The 24,230-nt window shown below is 39.4% G+C and overlaps 3 protein-coding genes across 4 annotated transcripts; 1 reads left to right on the top strand and 2 right to left on the bottom strand.

Moving 5' to 3' along the window:
- The first annotated feature begins 323 nt into the window (after positions 1-323).
- Positions 324-2,786, top strand: slc25a4 (solute carrier family 25 member 4). The gene is made up of 4 exons (XM_034686889.1): positions 324-711; positions 1,404-1,890; positions 1,989-2,129; positions 2,223-2,786. Exons 1-4 carry the CDS (start codon positions 601-603, stop codon positions 2,378-2,380), a joined length of 897 nt encoding a protein of 298 aa, XP_034542780.1. The 5' UTR covers positions 324-600; the 3' UTR covers positions 2,381-2,786.
- Positions 2,787-3,373: 587 nt separating this feature from the next.
- Positions 3,374-8,605, bottom strand: cfap97 (cilia and flagella associated protein 97). Its single transcript, XM_034688773.1, has 5 exons — positions 8,354-8,605; positions 6,708-7,689; positions 6,293-6,573; positions 4,448-4,610; positions 3,374-3,699 (listed from the first exon to the last, which is right to left on the bottom strand). The coding sequence occupies exons 2-5, from the start codon at positions 7,663-7,665 to the stop codon at positions 3,575-3,577; spliced, it is 1,527 nt and encodes a 508-aa protein (XP_034544664.1). The 5' UTR covers positions 7,666-7,689; positions 8,354-8,605; the 3' UTR covers positions 3,374-3,574.
- Positions 8,606-10,771: 2,166 nt separating this feature from the next.
- ufsp2 (ufm1-specific peptidase 2) lies at positions 10,772-15,394 on the bottom strand. 2 transcript variants are annotated; one of them, XM_034688924.1, is made up of 12 exons: positions 15,293-15,394; positions 14,988-15,078; positions 14,148-14,331; positions 13,998-14,064; positions 13,449-13,606; positions 13,140-13,332; positions 12,904-13,050; positions 12,614-12,778; positions 12,411-12,535; positions 12,252-12,328; positions 11,601-11,725; positions 10,772-11,509 (listed from the first exon to the last, which is right to left on the bottom strand). In XM_034688924.1, exons 1-12 carry the CDS (start codon positions 15,293-15,295, stop codon positions 11,423-11,425), a joined length of 1,422 nt encoding a protein of 473 aa, XP_034544815.1. In that variant the 5' UTR covers positions 15,296-15,394; the 3' UTR covers positions 10,772-11,422. The 2 variants fall into 2 exon arrangements, with proteins under 2 accessions (XP_034544815.1, XP_034544816.1); XM_034688925.1 differs by having other exon boundaries at positions 14,988-15,060; positions 15,293-15,390.
- Between the last annotated feature and the right edge of the window lie 8,836 nt (positions 15,395-24,230).

Raw genomic sequence — 24,230 nt, 5'->3', positions numbered from 1 at the left:
TATTTGCGGAAATTATTAAGTGAAGGAACTTTGTGAGAGTCTATGGTTTGTTTTTTAGATTTCAATTTACGCACAGGCTGTGAAATGTGATCAAAATGGCCTGCTCTAGGATGACAATAAAATATGCAGCAAATATTTTTTCAATTTGACAAATCATGACATAGAATTCTCTTTTCATTTCGAGTTCTTCTGTAATTAATTTGACCCCTCGTGAGTATATTGCATTATGGATATGAGGGTAATTTACCAGCAGTAGCTCAGGTAAAGGCTTTAACATGATTGAAATTTGATTTGATTCCATTCATATGCATGTTTTAATAGTAGTAAAACAACTTATATCGTGTCCTTTAAACGTCCCCGGCTTAGTCGACTTTTGATATCAGGAAACATGGCGCACGCCTTGAACTTTAACCTCGGATATTTATTCAGGCTCGTTCGTCCGTTCGACAAAATGCAAATCCATCACTTAAAATTCTCGCGATAAATGCTGCTGATATATTAAGGCAGATGAGGGGGGCTCGTCCACTTGGAGAGGCGTTGGGTTTCCTTGGAGGATCTCGGTCAAGTTTGGAACTGTCTAGGGTCTCATAATTTGCAGCCATGTCGGACGCGGTGGTTAGTTTCATGAAGGACTTTTTGGCAGGTGGTATTGCCGCTGCCATCTCCAAAACTGCTGTTGCTCCCATTGAGAGAGTCAAGTTGTTGCTGCAGGTAAAATTTTTGACTTGATTGTTGCCCTAAGAGTCGCAGCATGTTAACAATGGTGTGCGTAAACTGTGCGTAAATGTTAGGTTGCTGATAACCCCAAGACTTGAATGTAATATTAATATAGTTTTTACATACGAAACGTCCAGTTGTGCGCTGTGTCAGTTCATATGGTCAGGTGCATAATGTCAGAGGGCACGCGAGAGGTCCCGCGTCAGTGTGGAAATGGTTTTACGCACTGGACCTCACAGTGTTGCTGCTAAGAAAGCGGTGATTGGCTAATAATAGGCAATAAAAGTTGAAAAAACTTAACTTCATGAGCTATTGATACGTTTATTATGTTAATAATGTTTTCTATATTGCACATGACCGCAGTCATATTTAGTGGAATTAAATTGCTAAATTTAACTTCAAGCATGTAATCTAATACACAGCTCATTCTCAAGTAACAGGAGTGTTCACTGCCAGGCCTACAACTACTCACAGAAATGCCTGGACAGAAAAGTTTAAACACTCACCAAGATTATATGTAAATATAGAAAAGCATTAATATTGGTATACTGAATATTATCCTTTAATTTCAGTCGCAAACAAATGAATAATTGTATTGCGCAAACTGGGGAATGATCAAACTTTGCGGTAGTTCATAGGCCTGTGTTTAAAAAATATGTATATATTTGTATTGTCTTTGGTTGTAGGTCCAGCATGCCAGCAAACAGATCACTGTAGATATGCAGTACAAGGGAATCATGGACTGTGTGGTCAGGATCCCAAAGGAACAAGGCTTTATTTCCTTCTGGAGAGGCAACCTGGCCAACGTGATCCGTTACTTCCCCACCCAAGCCCTCAACTTCGCCTTCAAAGACAAGTACAAGAAGCTGTTCCTCGGTGGTGTGGATCAAAAGACACAGTTCTGGCGTTACTTCGCAGGTAACCTGGCATCTGGCGGTGCTGCTGGTGCGACCTCGCTCTGCTTCGTCTATCCTCTTGACTTCGCCAGAACAAGACTCGCTGCCGACATCGGAAAAGGCACAGCCGAAAGAGAGTTCACCGGTCTTGGAAACTGCATCTCCAAGATCTTCAAAACCGATGGCCTCAAGGGTCTGTACCTGGGTTTCAACGTGTCAGTGCAGGGTATCATCATCTACAGAGCGGCTTACTTCGGATGCTTTGACACAGCTAAAGGTGCGCACATCTGGACGAACGTCACCTTTGCCATGTTTTTAACATGTTTGTGTGTATCGTTGTAACTTGCAAGTGACCCAACCTGTCCTCTCGTGCAGGTATGCTGCCAGATCCCAAAAACACGCACATCGTCGTCACCTGGATGATCGCGCAGACTGTCACTGCCGCTGCAGGCATCATTTCATACCCATTCGACACCGTCAGACGTCGTATGATGATGCAGTCTGGACGTAAAGGAGGTGAGTGGCACTTGTACTAGTAAAATTATTTTTTGATTTTATGTAAGCACCTTTGAGAATTGGACATCACTCTCTGTGTCTTTATGTCCACAGCTGACATCATGTACACGGGCACAATCGACTGCTGGAAGAAGATCGTGAAGGATGAGGGTGGAAAAGCCTTCTTCAAGGGGGCCTGGTCCAACGTGATCAGAGGAATGGGCGGCGCCTTCGTGTTGGTGCTTTACGACGAGATCAAGAAGTACACATAATAAACTTTCTCATCTCCCAGTCCCCCCGCCCCCCCAAGGAAACCCTTCGCGTTGTTTAAGTCTTAATTCTTGTGATAGAGTGATAACAGCTTGTGGTGAATTGTAATGAGGGCATGTTCTCCTCTGAGATTGCCCGAGACAGGTACGTTAGGTTTACCTCACCGGGTTCACATGCCCCCGAAGAAAATCTGTACATACACATCCCATCTACGACGTGCCAAAACGCACAAAAAGTCAAAGCAGGTTGTCCAGTGGAGATGTTGTGATGACGAAAATGATGACATCACTACCAGCCTCCTCATGTTAGTTTCATTTTGTGAAGCAGTTGTGTTGTGAGCACTCTACTCCATGTATCTTATCTCACACTTAATTTAACTAAGAATAAAGATGTATTAGTCAAACAGTCCGGTTTGATGCACGCTCTATTGTCATGCCTGTCAGCCACAGTAAAACACACATTTATTATATATATACCTCAGACACCTTGTATCTGGCTCCTTTATATCCAACTCACTCAGCAAGTTACTACAGTGTATTTGTGAGCCAGTATGCAAAAACAGCAGCTAAACATCCTGATTTTCACTTGCGTTACGCCCCTTAATAGGGAGTATGACCTAGCAAAACTTTTGCCCTCTTACCTTTTTTAGTTTTTAAATGTTGCATTGCCTACTGGTGAAACAAGCAGCTTTTTTAAACAGTAACAGAATATCAAAACAAACAAAATGATTTTAAAATGTTTATTGTTTATGAAACATAATCTGTAGCACATTACACATTGTAAAAATATGAGGGAAAGGGTGCAAACAAAAAAAGAACTTGCTGATTTAATGTAAACAAACTCAATGAGATAATCAGTAAGTTGCTATTAATATGAGCACAGTTGTTTACTGTTTTGAATAGTTACTGCAGTATTTACAAACTACTAATGCACAAATTAAATATATTACAATGGCTTTGAGCTTTAAGCATAATTTGCAATATTTCAGCAACAAAGATCTTTATAGTTGTTTATTATGACAATACAAAGCACAGAATAGTTGAGTTTGTCAACTAAAGATATAGCAAATCCATACATGTATGAATATGTGACCTATAGTCTTGGTTCCCACAAAACTGATCCTGTTGAGAAGAATGGGAACCAACATCGAACCAGAAGCATTGTTATATATTGTAGATCAGATGTCTGTAGAGTTCTCAGCACCAAGCAGGCCGGACTGCACTTGGTTTTTTTGACCTTGGTACTGGTGTGTTTCTGGAGTTGGTGCTGGTGGAAACCAGTCTGGGGCTGCAATGGACTGAGCTGACCGGCCTGGCCCCCTCTAGGGTGGACAACAGAGAGAAAATCTCAAAAACCTAACACACCAACATTTGTAAGTTTAGTTAATAGGAATATAGAACTTATATTTTAGATCTGAACATTTCAGCAACCACTGAGATGTAAAGAGAGTTTTATTTATGACTCTTGAACCCTACATGGATATTTATGAGTTAATACAATACTATCAAAAATACAAGATGTAACAAGAAAAATCCTTCAAAACTTGTATGTTTATTCAAAGTGACAAGGTTTAAGAGCCAAGAGGAACCCCTACATATGAATGGTCGATTCTTAGCAGCTTTCTATCATCCACAGCTGTTTTTTCACTGCCTGACAGTCATTCCCCTTCTGTTAATTAAATATCTACAGCCATCTCATGACAGCAGGTCGGATAATGTGTGATAAATCTGCAGCATTCAATCTGACAGGAGCAGCGCAGAGCAGCGCCACATGCTGATCATCTTTGTTTATCTTGGTTAGATCATCACACAGAAAACACCAGGCTGCGACAAAATAACTACACAGTTCTCCCGGTGTCACTGTATTTTGTGTGGATATGAATGCTCTGCTAGAGTCGGGTGCACAGAGGCTTTTCAGCTGGGAGTGATATTTTAGTGATATTAACATCCTCTTGCCTTGAGGTTTAGTTATACAGTGTAATCCTGAATTCACACCTTGCATGAGCAGATATTTATTCACTTTGTTGTCATGTGGATTAGGGTATATTTCAATGTGGCCAAGCTTCTAACCTGAAGGTGGCTTGCTGGTCGACCTCTCCTTCTTTGTTGTGGACAAACAGACAGGGTAAGAAGGACCTCCCACGTGTGAAATTTGTCGCTGGTAGTCTGAAAGCTGCTGTGAGCGCTTTAGCCCAGGTGTAGGTTTGACAGACTCCAGCCTCTTCAGGAAAGCCTGTTGAAAATAAATCATATTGTACACACTTACTGTTCTCGCCAACTATCAAAGTTCACAGGCTCAACATGTGAATATGCTGAAGATAGTGATCACCCTTAACTTGCAACGTGTGCATAAATTAAATCAGTAATAAAAGTTGTGTGGGGAAGCCATCCATCATTTAAAAAATGCATTATAACGAGTGTAACATAAGTGATTCATCATGCATTAGGGTGTGTTCCAAGCCTGAATTGATCATAAAACAAAAAACAACATCTTCATTTTCAAGCAGAAGTCTACAAATTGTAAAGCCAAGTGTGTAGGCAAGTAGCTGGATGTCATACATGCAGTCACACTCCCACATGCATGCTGTGCAGAAAACCATCAGAAAGAAAAAGCTCCAAATGAAAAGAAAAACAAATTAAGCTCAACAGTCAAGAGGCAGTTCTTCTAAAGGTTACAGGTCCTCTGAAGGTCACAAAAAGGCACTGGGGTCTTCTACTCGTCTTCATCTCCAACAAATATTTAGAAACCTCTTCAAACATAATCCAGCCTTCTAAATGAAAGAAACAGCACTGATAAATAATTAATGTTGCATGTGTTATTGACCAATCTTGACATTTCAAGAAGTTTGCTGTCTAGCGTCTTACACTGTGATGTGCTGGGTGGATACACCGATCACACGGCAGATTCAATTACTTCACTCTAAGAATAGATAAGGCACAGAAAAGCACTCCCGACAACACAGAGAGATGGACTCGTTAGAGAGAACAGTTTGTCCTTGAAAATATAGGAGTATATTCTCTGCAACAATCTTTGGTCAACAAATCAAATGTAATCATGCCAATATCAGTGTAGAAAGTATTTGAAGTTTCCTGTTTTGACTTGACAAACCTCTCAGTAGACAATAGAACTCTGCTACAGCTGATTGTCAGTTATTTTCTGACTCATGTTTTAACACTGCTGCCTGTGTCTGGCCCTGAGTAAACATCCACGACCTGGTCAAGTAGAGTTAATATATTGGGGTGAGAGGCTAAAGCTGAACAGGCTGAACTGTCTTATAATGTCACTCTGTGGCGCTGCTGCAAGTCTGCCACCTGCTGCCATCTGTCCAAGTCCATCCGTGTCTGCTTTCAGAAGAGGCACTCGTACTCTGACCACAGCTCACTACAGCTGCCTTCCATGCTAGTGTCCTTAAAGACGCGTCAGGAGGCAGACGACAATACATTTTTACAACGTTTTTCTTCATGCAGAAAGTAACAGACTTAAGTTACGAAAAAGACACATGCCATGTGGAAAATATCTCAGCTGTGACTTTGACATGTACTCCACAGATTGATGGTAAACTGCTTGGGCATAGGAGTACCTGTAACTTAGCACACGTATTGTTCCATATATGCCCCAAAATTGAATCTACTATGTAAAAAAACAAATAGAGCTTTCATCAAATGCCCAACATCTTATGGTGAAGTCCTAAAATAGTGCATTCTTATTCAGATTTGATGCAGTTTATGACGTTGAGTGATTATAACCACAAAATCAAAGACATTGGGTTAGAGCTTCTATAACAAACATTTAAAACAGACCAACTTTCTGTTAAGGCATTTTTTTAAATGAGAACTAAAGCATTCATTTTAGACAGGAAATAAAATGTGCTGTGAATTTATATGATAAGGTTTAGGCTTTTGTGCTGAACTCACCAGGTTCTCCCTCTCAATGCGTTGCTGTTCCCGCTGCCTGTTGCGTGCGCTATGAGAGAGGCGAATGAGCGGTGAGTTATTGGCCATGCTAGTTTTCTTCCCTGCCATACTTGTTGGTCTGGGCCCTGGAGAGAGGCGTGAAAGCTCCCGAAGAAGCCGCTGGTTCTCTTGATCTATGCTTCGAACCTGGTCGTTGGTGAAGGAATAGTTTTTCCTGTGTCTTCCCCCAGGATTGAGGATGACCATTCTGCTTCCGAATTGGCTGTCTGAGCTGAGAGAGCCTGTGCGTTGAAAAGAACAATCGTTAGAAGTTATTACTGTTTGTAATTTTTAAATGTGTTCTGTGTCTTAAGAGTAAACAAAGAGGAAAGAGAACTCGTCATCCTGACAGACATAAAAGGTTCAAAATACTCACAATCATCATTGTCCTGATCTGAGTCCTCATCTTGCTGTGTGTTGCTAAGGCCACTGGAGGGCACACTTTCCTCCTCCTGCTGCTCTGTAAGAGCTCCTTCTTTGGTCTCCCTGGGGTATGGTTCCAATGAATGTTGCGGGCTGAAGTCAGAAGAGGAGAGGGGGCTCACATCTGTTACAGTGTCCTCTGCCTCTTCTGTAGGGTCAACAGCTACATCCTGAGATCCTGCTGAGCCCCCTCCACAGGTCCTTCTCACTCCTGGGGATAGAGATTTGCCAGGCCTGGGAAGGATGGGGGGCCCTGAACCGCGTGTCTGTTTGACACTGCTACAGGAGCTCTCAGAGTCTGCGTCAACGCTGGCCTCAGTTGAAATGGGGGATGGACTTCTTGTCCGTCGGTTTCTTATCCATCTTTTAGGAGATTGTTTATTTCTCCCGTTTGAGCCTGAGAGTTTATTATCGGATGATAGAGTTTCTCCTTCGGTGTTATTTGGACTTTGTTGGAACACAGTTTTATTATCTACCTCTTTGTTTTCAGCCAACCAAGACATAACTGTTCCATTTGGCCTTTTAGAGGATAAATTAATGTCCTCTTCACTTTCACTGCTATCACTGCTGACATGGTCTGAAGTACTGGCAACAGAGGAAACACTGGACGTGCTGCCCCTCTCTTCTTCTGTTGATTGGCAGCTGCTTTCTTTCTGTTCTGCTCTGTTGCTACTGATGCTCTTGAGTGGTGCCAGTTGTCTTGTTGAGCCATTGGTCCTTGGGGATAATCCACCCTTTGTATTTTCATATTGTTTTCCATTTAGCCTCTCCTGAGCTGGTTGATTGTCCTTTTCACCTTTCAGGCATTTCTCCATCTTTTTCCCAGCATCCTTACTGACGCTGGAAGATTCACAGTCACTGTCAAAAAACGAATGATCTACTTCACCCTCTAGTTCATTAGGGTTAAACATGGCAGTGTTCCTCACAGACTGGCCCTGTACGAAAGTAAAAGATTGAGATGTTTATAGAAGTCAAATAAGAACCCAATTGTTTCAGTCATTACTAAAAAATGTTTTTTAAGCTATTCTGCTGAATTTTAAATACTAAATACATATTGATCTACTGCTACACTAGCAAGCTCTCGGGTACAAACAAGTCAGCATTAACTTCAGTAATATAATCTTTATGAACATTATGTTAGTCATTTTAAGCTGCATTTGTAACATGCATTACTACATGCAATGATTTAGTTCTCTGTGAGGGATCAAACATTTGAAGCAGGTTTGAGTTATCTGGTAGTACATTTACAAACAAGGAGGCAAAATGGAAAACCAGTGGCTTTTCAAAAAAAATGACCTAACACCAAAATGACAAATTATGGAACAAAAAATTGTTCAACTGGTTACAAAACATCTTTAGCTTGATGTATGGAAACACAGCACGTGATTTGGACAAAATCAGACATTTTCTAACGGGTGATACACAAGAACTTGCGCACAGCAGCATAAAGAGGCAAAGCACGTGTAAACACCTTTAACATAATAATAATAATAATAACACGCATACGTAAAGTTTGAAAGCTAGCTTACATGTTTAGCTAGCATACAGCAACATGCAAACTGACTGGCTAACTTTAGCTGTATGACAATGATATCTTACCGTGAGAAGAGTCGCACAGTATAGTATATGATGTTACAAGTGCATTTTCTTCATTAAAAATGTGTGTTACTTTGAACAGGCTTTCAAAACAGGATGATAGTTATCTGTATACAGTCAGCGGGCTGCTGCCGTGGGTGTCACATAGTGCCTTGTAACTAAGCTACGTCACTTCCTGGCAACGGTTGCTGCGTTGAGGAGTTCTCTGGAGAAGTCCTCTGCATCCGATGAGTCCCAGAACAATTTAAAGACAGTTTATGCCATTTAATACTGTGAAGGCCTCGACAGTAAGACATGTTAGCAATACTGACATATGGCATAGATTTAAAAAAAAACAACATGAATCAATAAATATTCTAACTTTGGTTCAAATTATGGACATTAATCCACTAAAGAAATATGCAGTGGTGGACATTAACAAAGTAAATGTACTTGAATACTGTAATTAAGTACATTTTTTGAGTATCTGTACTTTACTTGAGTATTATTTTTTGGGGATACTTATGACTTTACTCCACTACATTCAGAAGACTATTATTGTACGATTATTGTACTTTTGACTCCACTACATTTCTATCAGTGCTCTAGTTACTCACTACTTTTACTTTGAAGTCAGCTCATGAATTGTATTTTATTTTCTGAAATCTGATCCCTAAGACAGTAAAATGTGTTTGTGTAGTTCTGTTTGTCTCAGTGGTTTAGTCATACCTGAAAATCGTGCGTCACCACACTTGAATGTGGAGAAAACACAGAGCAAAACTCAGATCAGGCAGTTCATTTAGAGGAGGTAATGATGGTTATAATTCTCCACCTGAGCACCCATGGCCATATCTTCAGCCCGTGTAAGAGGTTTTTGAAATGAAGAATGATACGTATCGTTTGAAATGTTCTCCCTGTTTCCCACTCTGCCCAAACATACAAAAACTCACTGTCCCACCTGAGAAAGTGTGTTGAGATACGTAACATTTGTTTTATTCCAGATGAACACTGTTGCTGTCTTTATTCCATGGTATAGTTTTTAGAGATTTCAAGTAATGTTTTCTAAATAAACAGAATGTATTCTTGACTGCATTCATGAATTGTGAAAATACAACGTTTTGAGATTTTTTAAGAAGTACTTTGTAAACTATGAAATACTACAGTGTTTTAAAAGCAAGTACTTCAGTACTTTAACTCAAGTAATAATTTGACAGAGAAACTTTCACTTCTATTAAAGTAATATTTGACCTGGAGTATCTATACTTTGATTTAAGTAATGAAGGTGTGTACTTTGTCCACCACTGCATGTAAGACAGTTTATGCCATTTGATACTGTGAAGGCCTCGACAGTAAGACAACATGTTAGCAATACTGACATATGGCATAGAATCAAATAAATAAATAAATAAATACATATTCTAACTTTGGTTAAAATTATGGACATTAATCCACTAAAGAATTATGTGAAAAGCCATTAAATAGAATTTGAACGAGGATTGTTTAAGGAAAACATATAAAAAAGGTCGAAAAAAAATCTAACATTGCATAACTAAAGACGAGTGAAATATCAAAATCTAAATACAAAAAAAAAAAAAAAATTAAAGTTTTAGTTTTCAGTAATTTTACACTTCTTTTCCTTTTGGCGATATAAATTCTGATTTTGTTTTACTTTATATTTTTATATATATATCTTCAACGTTTATCAGGCTTCTCAGCCACACCATATAAAAATCATCAGCTCCTATAAGGAGGCGAGTGACATAAAAAAAAAAATTAAAATGTGATGAGCTGTCTTTTTCAGGTAAAGGCTTAATTAGTTATAACAAATTGATAATCAGAGATGGGAGATGCATAGATAGGAGGTCATGTAGTTTATCCTTGGGGATCTTATTCCAAAGTAACTGCTCCCCTCAGTGCAAACCCTTTAACAAGAAAGGGGATTATCTGAAGGCGCGTCCCCTGAAATTACAATTGGTCACGGGTTTTCTCTTAATAACAATGTCAGACGTAGAATTGACACACACTAATGAAATGCCCATGTCCCTTGGTGAATCCATCATTTAAACCTGTGTCTGGTCACTGTCATAAAATTTACATGCCAATACAGGATGAGTAAAGATGAGGATTGAATGGGGTTATTTCTTCGGCAGCCTCATTCCAACAATCAGTCTATGTATAAGCAATCACCAAAAAAGGCAAGAAGTGTTAAGGATCTGAATGAGAGTAACTGTTATTTAGCTGTTGTTTATTAAATTGACCAATATAGTGTATAAAGCGTATAGTGAGCTCTGCATATATAACAGTTCAAGCTTACAAAGAATACAAAACAGCAATCCTTCAGTGTACCCATGAACAATATAACCAGTGGCTGTTTACTGTTGTCTGTAACACAACTGCAGCTGATTCCTATTTCTTGTGACAATAATATACCAGACAATTGCGATGTCTTCAGATTTCATTTTTTATTTACAAAAAGAGGTAACCAGAATATTGAAGACTAATACTGATACTCATGGTATGAGGTTCTAAAAATCAAGACTGTTTTGCTTGAGAAAAGGTATCAGACTCATTTTCTGGCACTTACTTATTCAACAGCTAATAAATTAGGAAGTAGAAAAGTTGGGGAGACAAATTATTCCGGTTTTATTTTTCATAAAAATCAGCAGTATGGTAATGCAGAGAATGAGATTTAAAGCAGTTTTATTTCTAATGAGAATCAGTTTTGTGAGTTTATTCTTAAAGGTGTGACATTAAGAAAACTCTTTCAACAAGGTGCATTGTATTTTTCAATGAGATAAGCCTCTCCGGTTAGCATGCAATATTTCATCAGCGTTTTTTCAAACAATTAAAGTAGATAAAATGTACTTTATAACAAGATTAATTTCTATTTTCATTACAAAATGACACCCATCTTAGGGCACCTTTGGCCTTGCAGTTTGAGCATTTGCCCCGTATTCAGAGGCTATCATCCTCATTGCAGCGGTTGCTTGTTCAACTTATCACAGCAGAAAGCCTGAAAATTGTAATGGTGGACATGATTCTTCATAAAATAAACACAAAAAAAGCATTTTTGATGTCTTTGAGGCTTTGAGCTCAAATAACCTTTGGCCTCTGAGGGAGACACAGATTATAATATGCAGTTTGATCCCAGAAATCTGGTCCTTTCCAGCCACACCAGCCCTGAGAAAGATACAATCAACATTGTATAAAACATATACATGAATATTCTATACAGAGAAATGCAGCCAATGTAGATGCTTGTAACAGTCACCTTGTCAGTGATAACCTGCAAGTCCTCTGCTCCGGTGTAATGTGGATCTAGGATCAGATAACGGATCTGCCCAGTCGTCTCACTCCATGAAACACCTAGAATAGTGTGAGCCAGGACTCCCCCTCCTGCAACATAGCATGAAAATATGCCTGCCTTTAATCTCGGAAAACACTTATCATGGCCTGTGCTAAAGGTATTTAAGAGCTTTTGCCTTTGCTAACCACCACTCACTTTGACTTTTAAGTTTGCTAAAGTTGCTTTTTATTGAATTAGCTGTTCAAGCTAAAGCATTTAAAGAAACCTGCTACTTTTAATGACCTTCATTACTGGTATATAAATTACATGCTGTACACTTTTTGGTAGAGACTGCTGGTACTGTGTAAAGATATAAACAAATAGATTTTTTTGCTTGAGGAATTTTATTTAGCATTGACATTGGATTCTAACCTAATTGCAGTGGTCATAGAGATTAAAAATAACTCCTGGTCTAGTTTGCTATAGTGGGTCATGTGGAGTCATCCACAATAAAAAAATGCTTAACACCCAGCTATGAACTCCTCATAGTAAGTTTAAGTTATAAGTTATAACAACGGGGTTGTAACATTGTTTAAGACATAGTCTGAACTACAGTAGTTCAGACATCCAACTCACCAATCATGATGGGAGTGCCTTCAGTGAGAAAGTGGTTCGCCAATTCTCTGCCTTTAGATCCCAATTCAGAACCTTGACTAAAAATGACAAACATTGATCAAATCCAATAAAGAGAGATAAATCCAAATCATGAAACAAGGTGCAACCATCACTACACACCTCACAAACATGATCTTTGAGGTGACCTCAAGTAGCTGGTTCAGAACAACCTGAACCTCAATGGATCCGATCCACTGACGTGATCCAACAAAGGACTTCTGTTTGTCTCCTACATCCACCAATGTCTGGAGAGGAGAAACCCCCATTAAGGAAAAATAATTTGGTATATTATTTGTGAGATATCTTTAGGACCCCTGCTCCACCTGTTGAATCTCTTTGTGGGTGGGCACAGGTCTTTCTGCGTAGCCCTGCTGCTGGAACCAGGAGCAGATGGTCTGCAGGGAGCGATAAGCACAGCCCCAGCCATTGTCATCCGTGTGGTCTTGCATGTAGTGATGGTAGCTGTAGATGCCCTGGACCAAGTACACCTAATGAAAACACATCAAAACACATGGAAGAAGAAAAATGGACTCAGTATCATGTAGAGAACTTTTAAGTATCTGTCTTTAAAGGAGAAATAGAGTGTGACAATTCATTTTGAAAGTGGTTTTACCTTTCCGTTTTCCAGACTGGGATGTGTGAGGACCAGGTGAGGGTTTCGGAGGTAGCCATCTTTGTAGGGCTCATTGGGAAAGTGGAAAGCATTGGCTCTTCTAAAGAATGGCTGATCATCAGGAAGCTCAAACTGTTGATGTAATTCCTATTCATAAAGAGATTTTGTATCAAATAGAATTCAGCATTTAAGATAGTAACAACATGACACGAATCAGGGATATCTGTGTTTCTAACCTTACGCTGTGACTCCAGCTGGCTGTCGGGCACTCCTGCAGGGTAAACCACAGTTACTAGTCCTTTAGGCTCTGGAAGCAGGAAGTGCAGTGGCTCAGGTACCAGCGGAGTAGTCCCCTTCATTTGTTGGAGCATCACTTTCTCCATCTCACAGAGCTGATGGCTCAGCGCCTCCGACAGGCGCTCAAAGGCACTACAACACCAGAACAAAAGTCTCATAATTGAGAAATCTCACATAGAAAGTTGTGAATATTGATATAATGAGGAACCAGAGTGTGGTGAGTGATGTTATCATGTGGTAAAACATACTCCTTGACCATGCATCTGCTGTTGGTGTGGACAGCACAGTCCATTTGAAGTGTTGTGGATAAAAAGTGGGATGTTTTAAGTGTTCGGCTGAGGACTGGGGCTGAAAGAGGGCCTCCTTTTGTTGTCACTTCCATCATCAGGCGAAGGTTAACAACACTCTAAATGACAAGCGTGAATTTACATTGAAGACAAACACTTTTACAGCATTAACAAGGCATCATTTTACGTCTTTAAATCGAGAGGTGAAACAATCACTTACTTTGAGGTCTAGTAGATGAACTAAAAATCAATAGTTATTCATTTTAATAGTAAATTAATCTTTTGGATATTTTTTTCACCAGACAAAGAGCAAAAAGGCCTGTCTCAGACTTGTGTAGTAGTAAACTGAGACCTACAGTAAACCACACTTAGAGGGCAAACTATGCCCAATGTTTTCGCAGGTACCTGGGTGTTATAAAAAAAATAAGTTGAGCTCTGTAGTGTTTCACAACCAGGTATACATAAAAACTATATTTTCAGACAATCCTTCAGTACAACACATCTACATACTGCAGATGAAGTCTTCTTGCTCTTCTTTTTCCCAGATCTTTTGCCAGTGCCCTCATATTCATCTGTCCTGAAATGAATACAAACTTGATCACAATTCTAAAATCTAAACAGACTAACACTCTTCTGTCGGGAAGTAAAAAGTGAACTTACTGTATCCACTGCTGTAAATCCTCACATGATGTCTCTGGAGTTATGTCTTTGGGTGTTGCATTAAAACTTTGGTTAGGCCAAATAAAGACAGGACTGTCGCAGACGGTCAGAACACAAGACTCAGATTTCACCTGCGTGTGAAGCATCTCAAATGTTCTTGATATGACTTTATGCATGTGCGGAGCTGAAAGGAGACAGACAGACAGATGATAAGTCATTTAAAATGAATCCACTGTTGTCACATCATATTTTAAAAACTGTTTGTACAGTGTCCCTCTGTGTCTGTAACTGCACGTTATCCCCATCTGTTAATCTTAATTGAAAAGAAATTGACAACAAATGTAAACAAAACTACCATGCAACCCATTGCTCAAGAATTTCAACTGCAATGATTTTCTGCTTTTCCTTTTACTCTTTCCATATATTAACAAAACAATAACAACACAGATCTCTGCAATGTGATGGTGATAGTATTTTCCCTTTTTTTTTTTACAAACCATACACACAGTTGTCTATTCCATTGATAGTACACTCCTAAGTTGCAGTCCCTTTTAGCTTTGCTTAAACAAATAAGAGTAAAATATTGCTCATACTTGGTTATTGTAATCCTTTAATTTTAACATTAGTATAATATGCACTGGTGCTACTTTTCCTGCATTGATAACTTTTACTTCTAATAGCTCTGATTGTAATAAAAACGTTTGCATGGATAAAATTTCCAATGACGAACTTGTACGTGTGTATTTTGTTACTGTGGCACCTCGATTTTGACTAAAGTTCAGCCAACTACATCAAAATAGTCAGTCAGGCCAGAACGAGTAAAAACGTCCATGAACGTACCATCTGTGGTTTCCAGCAGACACTTGAACTCCAGTGGTCCTCTGACACGCAGGATGGTCCCTGTGTCTGTGGACTGTGAGTCAGAAACAACCTATGACAATACAACATAAGAATTTAACTTAAAGGGTGATCAGGTCAGAGTTTACCACGTCAATGTGCGTCAATATTTAAGTGCCATCACAGAAGGAACCGGGGAGCCGCTGTCATAATATCCTTATTTTTGTTTTAGAACCAAGTTAGCTGTAGTATACAGATAAACATGAATTGAGATGAATGTTTTAAAGCCGCTTTATAGCAGATCTCACCATCGTTATGTAAAGTAATGCGAAATCACTGAGAAATCTGCTGTAGTCTATGATCTGGAGGCTGACATGTCTGTTGTAGGAAACGTGTCTTTGAGGGCTGCATTCTATTGGATAATAGTAGCCCCGCCCATTTATGGTGCGTTCAATGTAACTCGTAATCGAGAAACTTCTTGAATAAAATCAGCATCAGTTTGTAAACCCCTTTACAGTATTTCTCAATTGCTAATACACATTTATTGACATCCACCACGCTTTTCTCAACACTATAAGCACAAACCCAAATTTTCAAACTACATTCATCAAACATCTGACTCTTCCTGCAAAACCAAACAATTTATAATTTATTTTATTTATTAGTTTATTTGACAGGGGCCATGCAAAACAAAAACTGTCAAGCCAGAGTTAGCTATAAGCAAATTTTCATCTGTGGTCTCTGGGCAGGAAGATGTAAACAAATGTACAATAAAAATGCTAAAAAAAAACATATTAGCATTTAAAACAATACATAGGCTACTCAACACAGTCCATCACTAATAACAAAGCATTCAAAATTACATTTCATTGTCTCTAATTTGATGCATTCAGATGATCACATAATTGTTTTTCCTTGAGACATAATTTCAGTTTACTTTTAAAAACACTGAGGCTTGTACAGTCTCTAATGTGGGTAGGAATTGAGTTCCATTTTCCTGCTCTGACTGAAAATGCAGACTGTCCAAATGCAGTCTCCCTACGTTTAGCTGAACAGTCTCCTCTTGCTGATGCCCTGGTCTCCCTAAGATTGTTCCTGCAGAGTAACACACATTGTTTAAGTGGTGGTGGGGCCTGATCATGAATTAATTTATACATGTTGTCAGATCATACCCCAAGTCAATCAAAATTAAAACCAAACTGAGCAGTCATTGCACACTACGTAAAAAAAACTGAAAACATAATGCTCAGAACATGAAGCTGTAAGAATAATGTTAATTGTTCACAGTAGGCTACATTAATTTAGCAAAAAAATAAAATTCCTCTTTGAATGTAGCACCTGTATACAGTGAAAATAAAGTAAACACAAATATAAATGAGAAGAACATGGTCTATCACAGTAGCTCAGATTTCATCAGAAGTTACTGTTCTTTGTCTTTCTCTATTTCGCTCCCCTCCTCTTCCTCCTCGACCACCTCTTACACGCACTCTTCCTCTGCCTCTCAGATTATTTCTGTCCATTGTACAACCTTCAACTGCCAGTGCTCTCTGAACTGGCTTATATTGGTTTCCTCACATCATTAGCCGCAAGTGTGATCAGTTTTGAGTGGTTGTGTTTAGGCTGTGACAACTGTGCTTCAAATATGTTTCACATTTTGCTACCTGTGCTTACCATTAGGCAACACAAGTGCATCACAGTGCAACATGTGTTTTAGTGAGTGATAATGTGTTTGTAAGTTGTGTCTAACCAGGATAAAAGTGCTTGTGGTTTTGCCAGAGTAAGAGTGACTGATTCAATACATGGGTTCAGATACAAAGGAATTTGGTTCAGACAATAGGGTTTAGTGTTTTAGCTATTGAGAAATACTGTAATCAAGATTGCGGTGGATACGCGCCTGATATCGGAAAATGAAAAGCAAAAAAATTGAACATCTGGAGAAGAATAACAAATCAATTTATTTTTCTTTATTCTTCTTGGCGGGGGCATTTGACTATAGTTAAAATCTTTTTGTCACATCTGTCTTCAAAACATTGCATGAACGAATCCTATTCAATGTTTTTTGCAACATTGTGTCTCATTTATTTTTATAGCTACAAAGAAAATGGGGATAGTTTTTGACATTGTTTTAAACTGAGGGGCATTTACATTAAATTTAAAAATAGCTTTCTTTTTAGTATAGATGTACTACAGGATGTATCATTTACATACTGAAAACTAAACTAACTAAACTAAAAGTTGTAGAGTGTAACGCATTAAAAAAAGACATTTTTAGAGTTCATCCTTTGTGAAAGTATAATAGCATTATGTGACTTTTGAGAGACAGCAAACTAAAAAAAAAAAAAACCCTGTTACGCACTTGTGGGGAAAAAAGATCAGTTAAAGTCACTATTGGTGCTATACTTTCAGAAATCCACCGTTCATTTATTAAGGTCACTGATAAAATAATAAAAAATGTCCCATAGCGATGCTGTTACCACAGAATTAAGTGTATCTCTAATGCTGGTTGTGCTTTACTAGGATTGACTGATGCATACCATATCTCATTATTCTGGCATCAGTGGTCATGTCACCCATCTCATGCATCACTAAGTAAAATGCCATAACATTATTGTATTTTAATCGTTCTTTTTAGCTGCTTTTTGTGGGTTAATGTGTGTGTGCGTATGTGTTAGTGTTTGTGCTTGTGTGAGGGGAGATTCCATCCACAGTTTTACAAAAATTCAATTGCACATTCAAATTTTATACAAATAATAAAGGCAACATCTTTTCTTGTGCTATGCCTGCTTGCCTCAGGCTTTTACATGGCAGCCATGCTTGGCCAGGCATTGAGAGTGGACACCCAGTTAGAGAAATTGTATGTAGCTGTCATGCATGCAGAAATGGGTGCCTACTGACTATCATCGCTTGTGTCACCACCAAAACTCTGGGCCTAAAGACAGAAAAAGAAAAGGCTGCACATGTAGACAGATTCGACACCGTTCTAGAATCATTCCTTTTTCAAACAAATACAATTTGCATAGTATTATACTAACAAGCAAATGACATGGAAATATGTAAACAAGAGGACCTGACAATATGAATTCACTGTTACAGCCTTGTTGTACCTCAGTGAATTCAAATGTTAAAAAAAAATGCTCTGCTTCATTATTGCAAAGTTAAATAAAGCACATGCCCAGAAGCAGACTTAAAAATGAGGTCAGATTTAGGTTGGTGGTGTTTTTTTCTACCATTGTTGCTAGACTAAACCACGAAGGGTTTATTAGGACTGCTGAAAAGGTCCATCACATTCAAACTGTCAGAATCAATGGTCTGTGCAAAGGACGTAGTCAGTTAAGTGTTCTTTAAACACACTTAACAGACCCAGAGTCTCTCTAGCTTGTGGACACTCATGAGGAGCATACACATTTTGGTATATAACTGTTCTTTGTAAACTGGTTAAACTGAAACATTTTTGTCATGGTCTCCTTTGTTTGGGCACAAAAGATCACTAGAGCGCTTAAATGCAACATCACCTTTGAAGACGTATTGAGTATCTTTTAAAGGTCTTTATGTGCCTAAATGTTGCAATCTGAGCTGAACTTAGTGCAGAGGATATACACTGTAACTATCTGACATCATGGTTGTTACGTTTCTGTGGACTCAGTGTGCTGCGTTTGATTTGTGATGAGATTAGCTATCTCAGCGAGTACCATAAACACAGTTTTAGGGTCTTTGGAAAAGTGTGTGCAGGGAGTGAATATATGGCAGTAGTTATGGAAACTTGCATTACAAATACACATTTATCATAAGAACATAAGCAAAGTACATATGTAGAAGTTTTATGATTGAGTAATATTTGTGGGAAAATGACTTATTGCTGGATGTTACAGTGAAAGAAACATTAAAAAGTGCTTTAAATGCATACAAGTTATATTTGGGCTTGTGAGACCACAAAGTGAGAGTGGACTATTTACGGGAACAACTAATATAAAGGTTTTACAACAAATTTGATGTCTGCTTTTGGGCATTTTTCACCCTTACCTATTTAAACTTTAAGAGCCACTCAGTCAGTGTCTTGAACTGTTTTTGGATGGTTGTTTGTGTTTTAATAATCCCCAACGAGATGTTAGAGTTAATTTTTGTGGGTTAAACATTTTTTTTGGATATAGGATTACGATTAAGATTGAGACAGGTGTGCTTATCCGGGAGCAGAGCCCAAGCAACTGTATCCATCCACAATCACGACTCCTACAAAGACCCAGCTCTGCCACATACCCTGCCAAGTCATTTTTCTTATTTAGTCAAACCAGGTTTCCAGCCTCTCTAGTTTGCAGTTGTGTTTTTATTTAAGCCAAAACCTATTCCTCATCTCCTTGCAGCCCCATTTGTTCTGCTCTTTGAAAATGGACACTTCTTTTTCCACAACCACTGAAGCTAGCAGATGCATCCTCCTGTCAACCTCCTTTTCTCTTCTTTTTCTCTTTAAAGCTCCAGTGAGGAGTTTTTATTTGGTTGTGAAACAGACTCAAAACTATAGTCATGACTCTTTAGGACCTAAATTAGCAATCAATACCATTAACAATAAAAGCAACCTTTTCTTGATAGTTATTTTGTCTGGAAGCACTGACAGGGGGTCTTTATCATAGCAAATGTAAATGCTTGTTGCTGATTCAGCATTTTTCACATGTTCAACAGAGTCAGTGATACATTTGACTGATACAAGACAGCAGGATGGGATTTCTTTTGTGTGAAGAAACACTGATTTCACAAGTACAGGACCAATAAGCAATGACTGCTTTGACCACAGGGGGTGCAAAAATCAACACAAACTGAAAGTTCCTCACAGGAGCTTTAAATAAGACCTGACTCTTCTTTCCCTTTATCTTGGCATTCAAACTGGCAGCAGACAACACAAAACACCCTCTAACTACAACAGTTGAAGTACAAGAAGTCAAGGGATTCATAAGCTGATAAAGCTGTCATCTTCACATCCAGCCCCTTTTGTTCCCTACAGAGTATGTGAGGAATGATTCATCAGTTTTCTGCTCTTCTCTGTGGCTTGATACTCAGTCCCACCAACATGTGGGTCAATGCGCATTATTTTCAGGAGTCGTCTTCACTTTCAGCCTTCTCACCTTTTTTTTTAAATAAAAGCACAACTTAAAGACTTTTTTCCAGCTTGGCATAGATCAGAAAGTCTGTGTTGTAGATGATCATGACAGAGAGGTTTGTTCATGCTGGTGCAGGTCGTGCTGTCTCCTCTGGGTCGTGGTGAGAGGCGGCAGCAACAGCTGTCACCACTGTGGAGGCAGATGGGCTGCTAAGACTTGAGGAGAGCCTGCAAGATTCACTTCAGGACGTCACTGCAGTTCATCTGCATCACCCTCTTGAATGGAAAGCATGTGACAGAGGAGATTTTGACCTCCTCCATCTTATAAAATGGAAAAGATTAACTCTGTGTGGACATGTCAAATTAAAATAAGTTAAATCAGAAAAACAAACCCTTACATTCAGCAGGTTTAAAGCTTAATCAAGCAGTACCTGATTGGGCGAAAGACATTCCAAGAGTGCTGATTTACATTACATCAGAATATTTTTCTCCTATGTCACTCAGAGTATATCCTCATCAACATGTTGCATTACAGATAATCCTCCACCTCTAAATTGGGCAGTCTTTTAGCTTACAGCAAAAGAGACACAAAATAACTGCATTGAAGATGACCACCCAGGAGCCTATAAAAAGAGCTCCCCCTTTAATCTCTAACATAAGCTTTGTGTTATCGTGTCGTCGCAACATCCTGGGTCTCTGTCTTTGGAGATAACCAACATAAGCAGTGGCCAGAGATGAGAAAACACACAAATGACAAAGCTGTTCATTATTTAAGCTCTGAAATGGATTTATTATGTCAGACGATGAAAATGCTCTTTTCAGACCAAACAAGGCCATTGAGCAATGCTGTGGTCTCATCTGGGCCAGTAACATCTATTTTTGACACAAGTTTTATAAATGATCAACCAACGTGTGTAATCATCACTAAACCACTTTGTGATAGTTTTAAATAAACAATCTAAAACATTTTATGCTGCACTCACACTCCCAAAGATAAGAACAGAAAATGTTCTACTGTAAAGAGTGTTATTTATTTAAATGATAAAGCACATTAGTCACCTTTGTTTCTTTATATGTTCCAGTTTTGGCTGAGCAAATAGCCTATAACCAGGCTACAGCCATTTCTTGCAGGATCCCCTAAAATTAATTAGGTGTCATATAAGATGCACAAACATAATCGACCAGCTGGGCAGAGCAACAAGAAGCAGCACAACATTGGTGATTTGGAAACTACTTTTACTCTTTGATATACAGCACTGCTAAGTAGTGATTGAAAGTTCGGCTCTTTTCAGAGAGCCGGCTCTTTGGGCTTAGCTTCCAAAGAGGAGCCGGCTCTTTCGACTCCCGAACGGCTCTTAATTTAGGATCTTTTGTAGCCGTATATTTTACCTTAGCTTTGCAAAAAATAATGGTTTGTGTGTTGAATAACCCTTTTACGTACAGTGATTTTATGAGAAGCCTTATAATTGCCCAATTTTGTGTATTTATTCTGTTACAAAACCATTCTTACCCTAACCCTAGGGTTAGGATTAGGGTTGGGGTTATGATGAGGGTTAGGATTAGGGTTAGGGTTAGGGTTCGGGTTATGATGAGGGTTAGGATTAGGGTTATGATTAGGGTTATGATTAGGGTTATGATTAGGGTTAGGGTTGTGATTAGGGTTATGATTAGGGTAAGAATAAGGGTTAGGGTTAGGGTAAGAATAAGGGTTATGTTTACGGTTAGGTTAGGGTTGTGATTAGGGTTAGGATTAGGGTTACGGTTATTATTAGGGTTAGGGTTATGATTAGGGTTAGGGTTGTGTTCAGGGTTAGGGTTAGGGTTGTGATTAGGGTTAGGGTTGTGTTCAGGGTTAGGGTTAGGGTTGTGATTAGGGTTAGGGTTGTGTTCAGGGTTAGGGTTAGGGTTGTGATTAGGGCTAGTAATAGGGTTAGCGTTATGATTAGGGTTAGGATTAGGGTTAGGGTTACGATTACGGTTAGGGTTGTGATAAGGGTTAAGGTTGTGATTAGGGTTAGGATTAGGGTTATGATTGGGGTTAGGGTAATGGTTAGGATTAGGGTTAGGTTTAGGGTTAGGATTAGTAGGGTTAGGGTAAGGGTAAGGGTAAGGGTAAGGGTTAGGATTAGGGTTAGGATTAGGATTAGGGTTAGAGTTAGGGTTAGCGTCAGGGTTAGGATTCGGTTTAGGATTAGGATTAGGGTTAGGGTTAGGATTAGTATTAGGGTTAGGGTTAGGATAAGGGTTAGGATTAGGGTTAGGATTAGGATTAGGGTTAGAGTTAGGGTTAGGGCTAGGATTAGGGTTCGGGTTAAGATTAGGATTATGATGAGGGTTAGGATTAGGATTATGATGAGGGTTAGGATTACGGTTAGAACCAGAACTAAATTTATGCAAACAGAACCAGAACCAAACTCAAGCAACCAGAACCAGAACCTAACCAGAACCGAACCAGAACCTTACCGAACCACAACCGAACCAGAGCTGAACCACAACCGATCCAGAGCCGATCCAGAACCGAACCAGAACCTTACCGAACCACAACCGAACCACAACCGAACCAGAGCTGAACCACAACCGAACCAGAGCCGATCCAGAGCCGATCCAGAACCGAACCAGAACCTTACCGAACCAGAACCGAACCAGAACCGATCCAGAGCCGATCCAGAACCGAACCAGAACCGAACCAGAACCAGACTCAAGCAAACAGAACCAGAACCAAACTCAAGCAAACATAATCAGAACCAGAACCAAACTCAAGCAAACAGAACCAGAACCAAACTCAAGCAAACAAAACCAGAACCAACTCAAGCAAACAGAACCAGAACCAGAACCAACTCAAGCAAACAGAACCAGAACATAAACTCAAGCAAACAGAACCAGAACCAACTCAAGCAAACAGAACCAGAACCAGCTCAAGCAAACAGAACCAGAACCAAACTCAAGCAAACAGAACCAGAACCAAACTCAAGCAAACAGAGCCAGAACCAACTCAAGTAAACAGAAACAAGAACCAAACTCAGGAAAAAAGAACCAGACCCAGAACTAAACTCGAGCAAACATTATTAATGTCTTCAGTGAAGGTTGGCATTGAGAAAAATCAGATGCCTCAGCTTGGATGGGGTGATCCGATTTCTCCTCTCAGTGACAATTTGCCCGGTCTTTAATAAGAACCCTAACCCTAACCCTAACCCTCTCAGAAGAAACAGATGAAGCCACGATGCAAAGCCTCCCTTCCATCACCTGTATCCTATATCCTCACATGTGATTGGCCGCATGGCCGCCATGCTGACCAATCAAAACAAAGTTCTGCTGTGAGCAGAGTTGGGGCTGAGCACTGTGAGAGCTAAGCAGCGTAAGGAAAAAACTGGGAGCCGGCTCTCTCTCGATGAGAGCCGGCTCTTCTGATTTACTATAAAGCATCGGCTCTCAGAGCCGCAGCTTTTGATCATGACACATCACTACTGCTAAGTCTTCTAAAAATACAGCATAAGAATCATACCATCCATGATATTAGTTTCACATGGGTCATGGAGCAATGAGTCAAAAACATAGGATCTGTGGAAAAGTGTCTTGTTTGTGTCACACTGTGGAGAATTTAGATCTGATTGCTCTTCAATGAGATCCAGAATGTCTTCAGGGGGAAAAAAGGCTGAAGTATGTCTACAGAAGGTTTCACATGATGTCATACGATTTTGGAAGGCTGTACTGCCATTTAGGGTAAACAGGGACATTTGCATTGTGGGGCATTTTCCAGTGAGGTAAGCATGGGTTGTCATGCTCTGATTCTTCATCAGCATCTCTTTTGTCACTCACAGAAACAGGTTCAGCATCAACAGACAGGTCATCCCCTTCAAAAGAAATAGTTACAATGTGCTCTCCTCACCCTCCCAAAGCACAGACCCACACACCCCATCATCTACATGCACTCATTCACCATCACTTACTTGCTCCTGATGAGGTTTTGGCTCCAAAAAGTATATTTCCCCCACATGAAAATACCATACCCACTGCAGTCCCTTGTTTTGTTGTCTAGAGAAATAATTTGTGGTGTTATATTTAACGACAAATATTTAAAAAAGTTAAAAGGGAGGTGTGTTGACAAAGAAGCGATCTGTTGCCTGAGGGCCACCATGCTATAAAGGGTTAACCCTTAG

This window comes from Notolabrus celidotus, chromosome 7, assembly GCF_009762535.1.
Source record: "Notolabrus celidotus isolate fNotCel1 chromosome 7, fNotCel1.pri, whole genome shotgun sequence".
NCBI classification, from domain to species: Eukaryota; Metazoa; Chordata; class Actinopteri; order Labriformes; family Labridae; genus Notolabrus; species Notolabrus celidotus.
The sequence above is the reverse complement of the archived record's forward strand: the minus strand, read 5'-3'. Positions and strand labels throughout refer to the sequence as shown.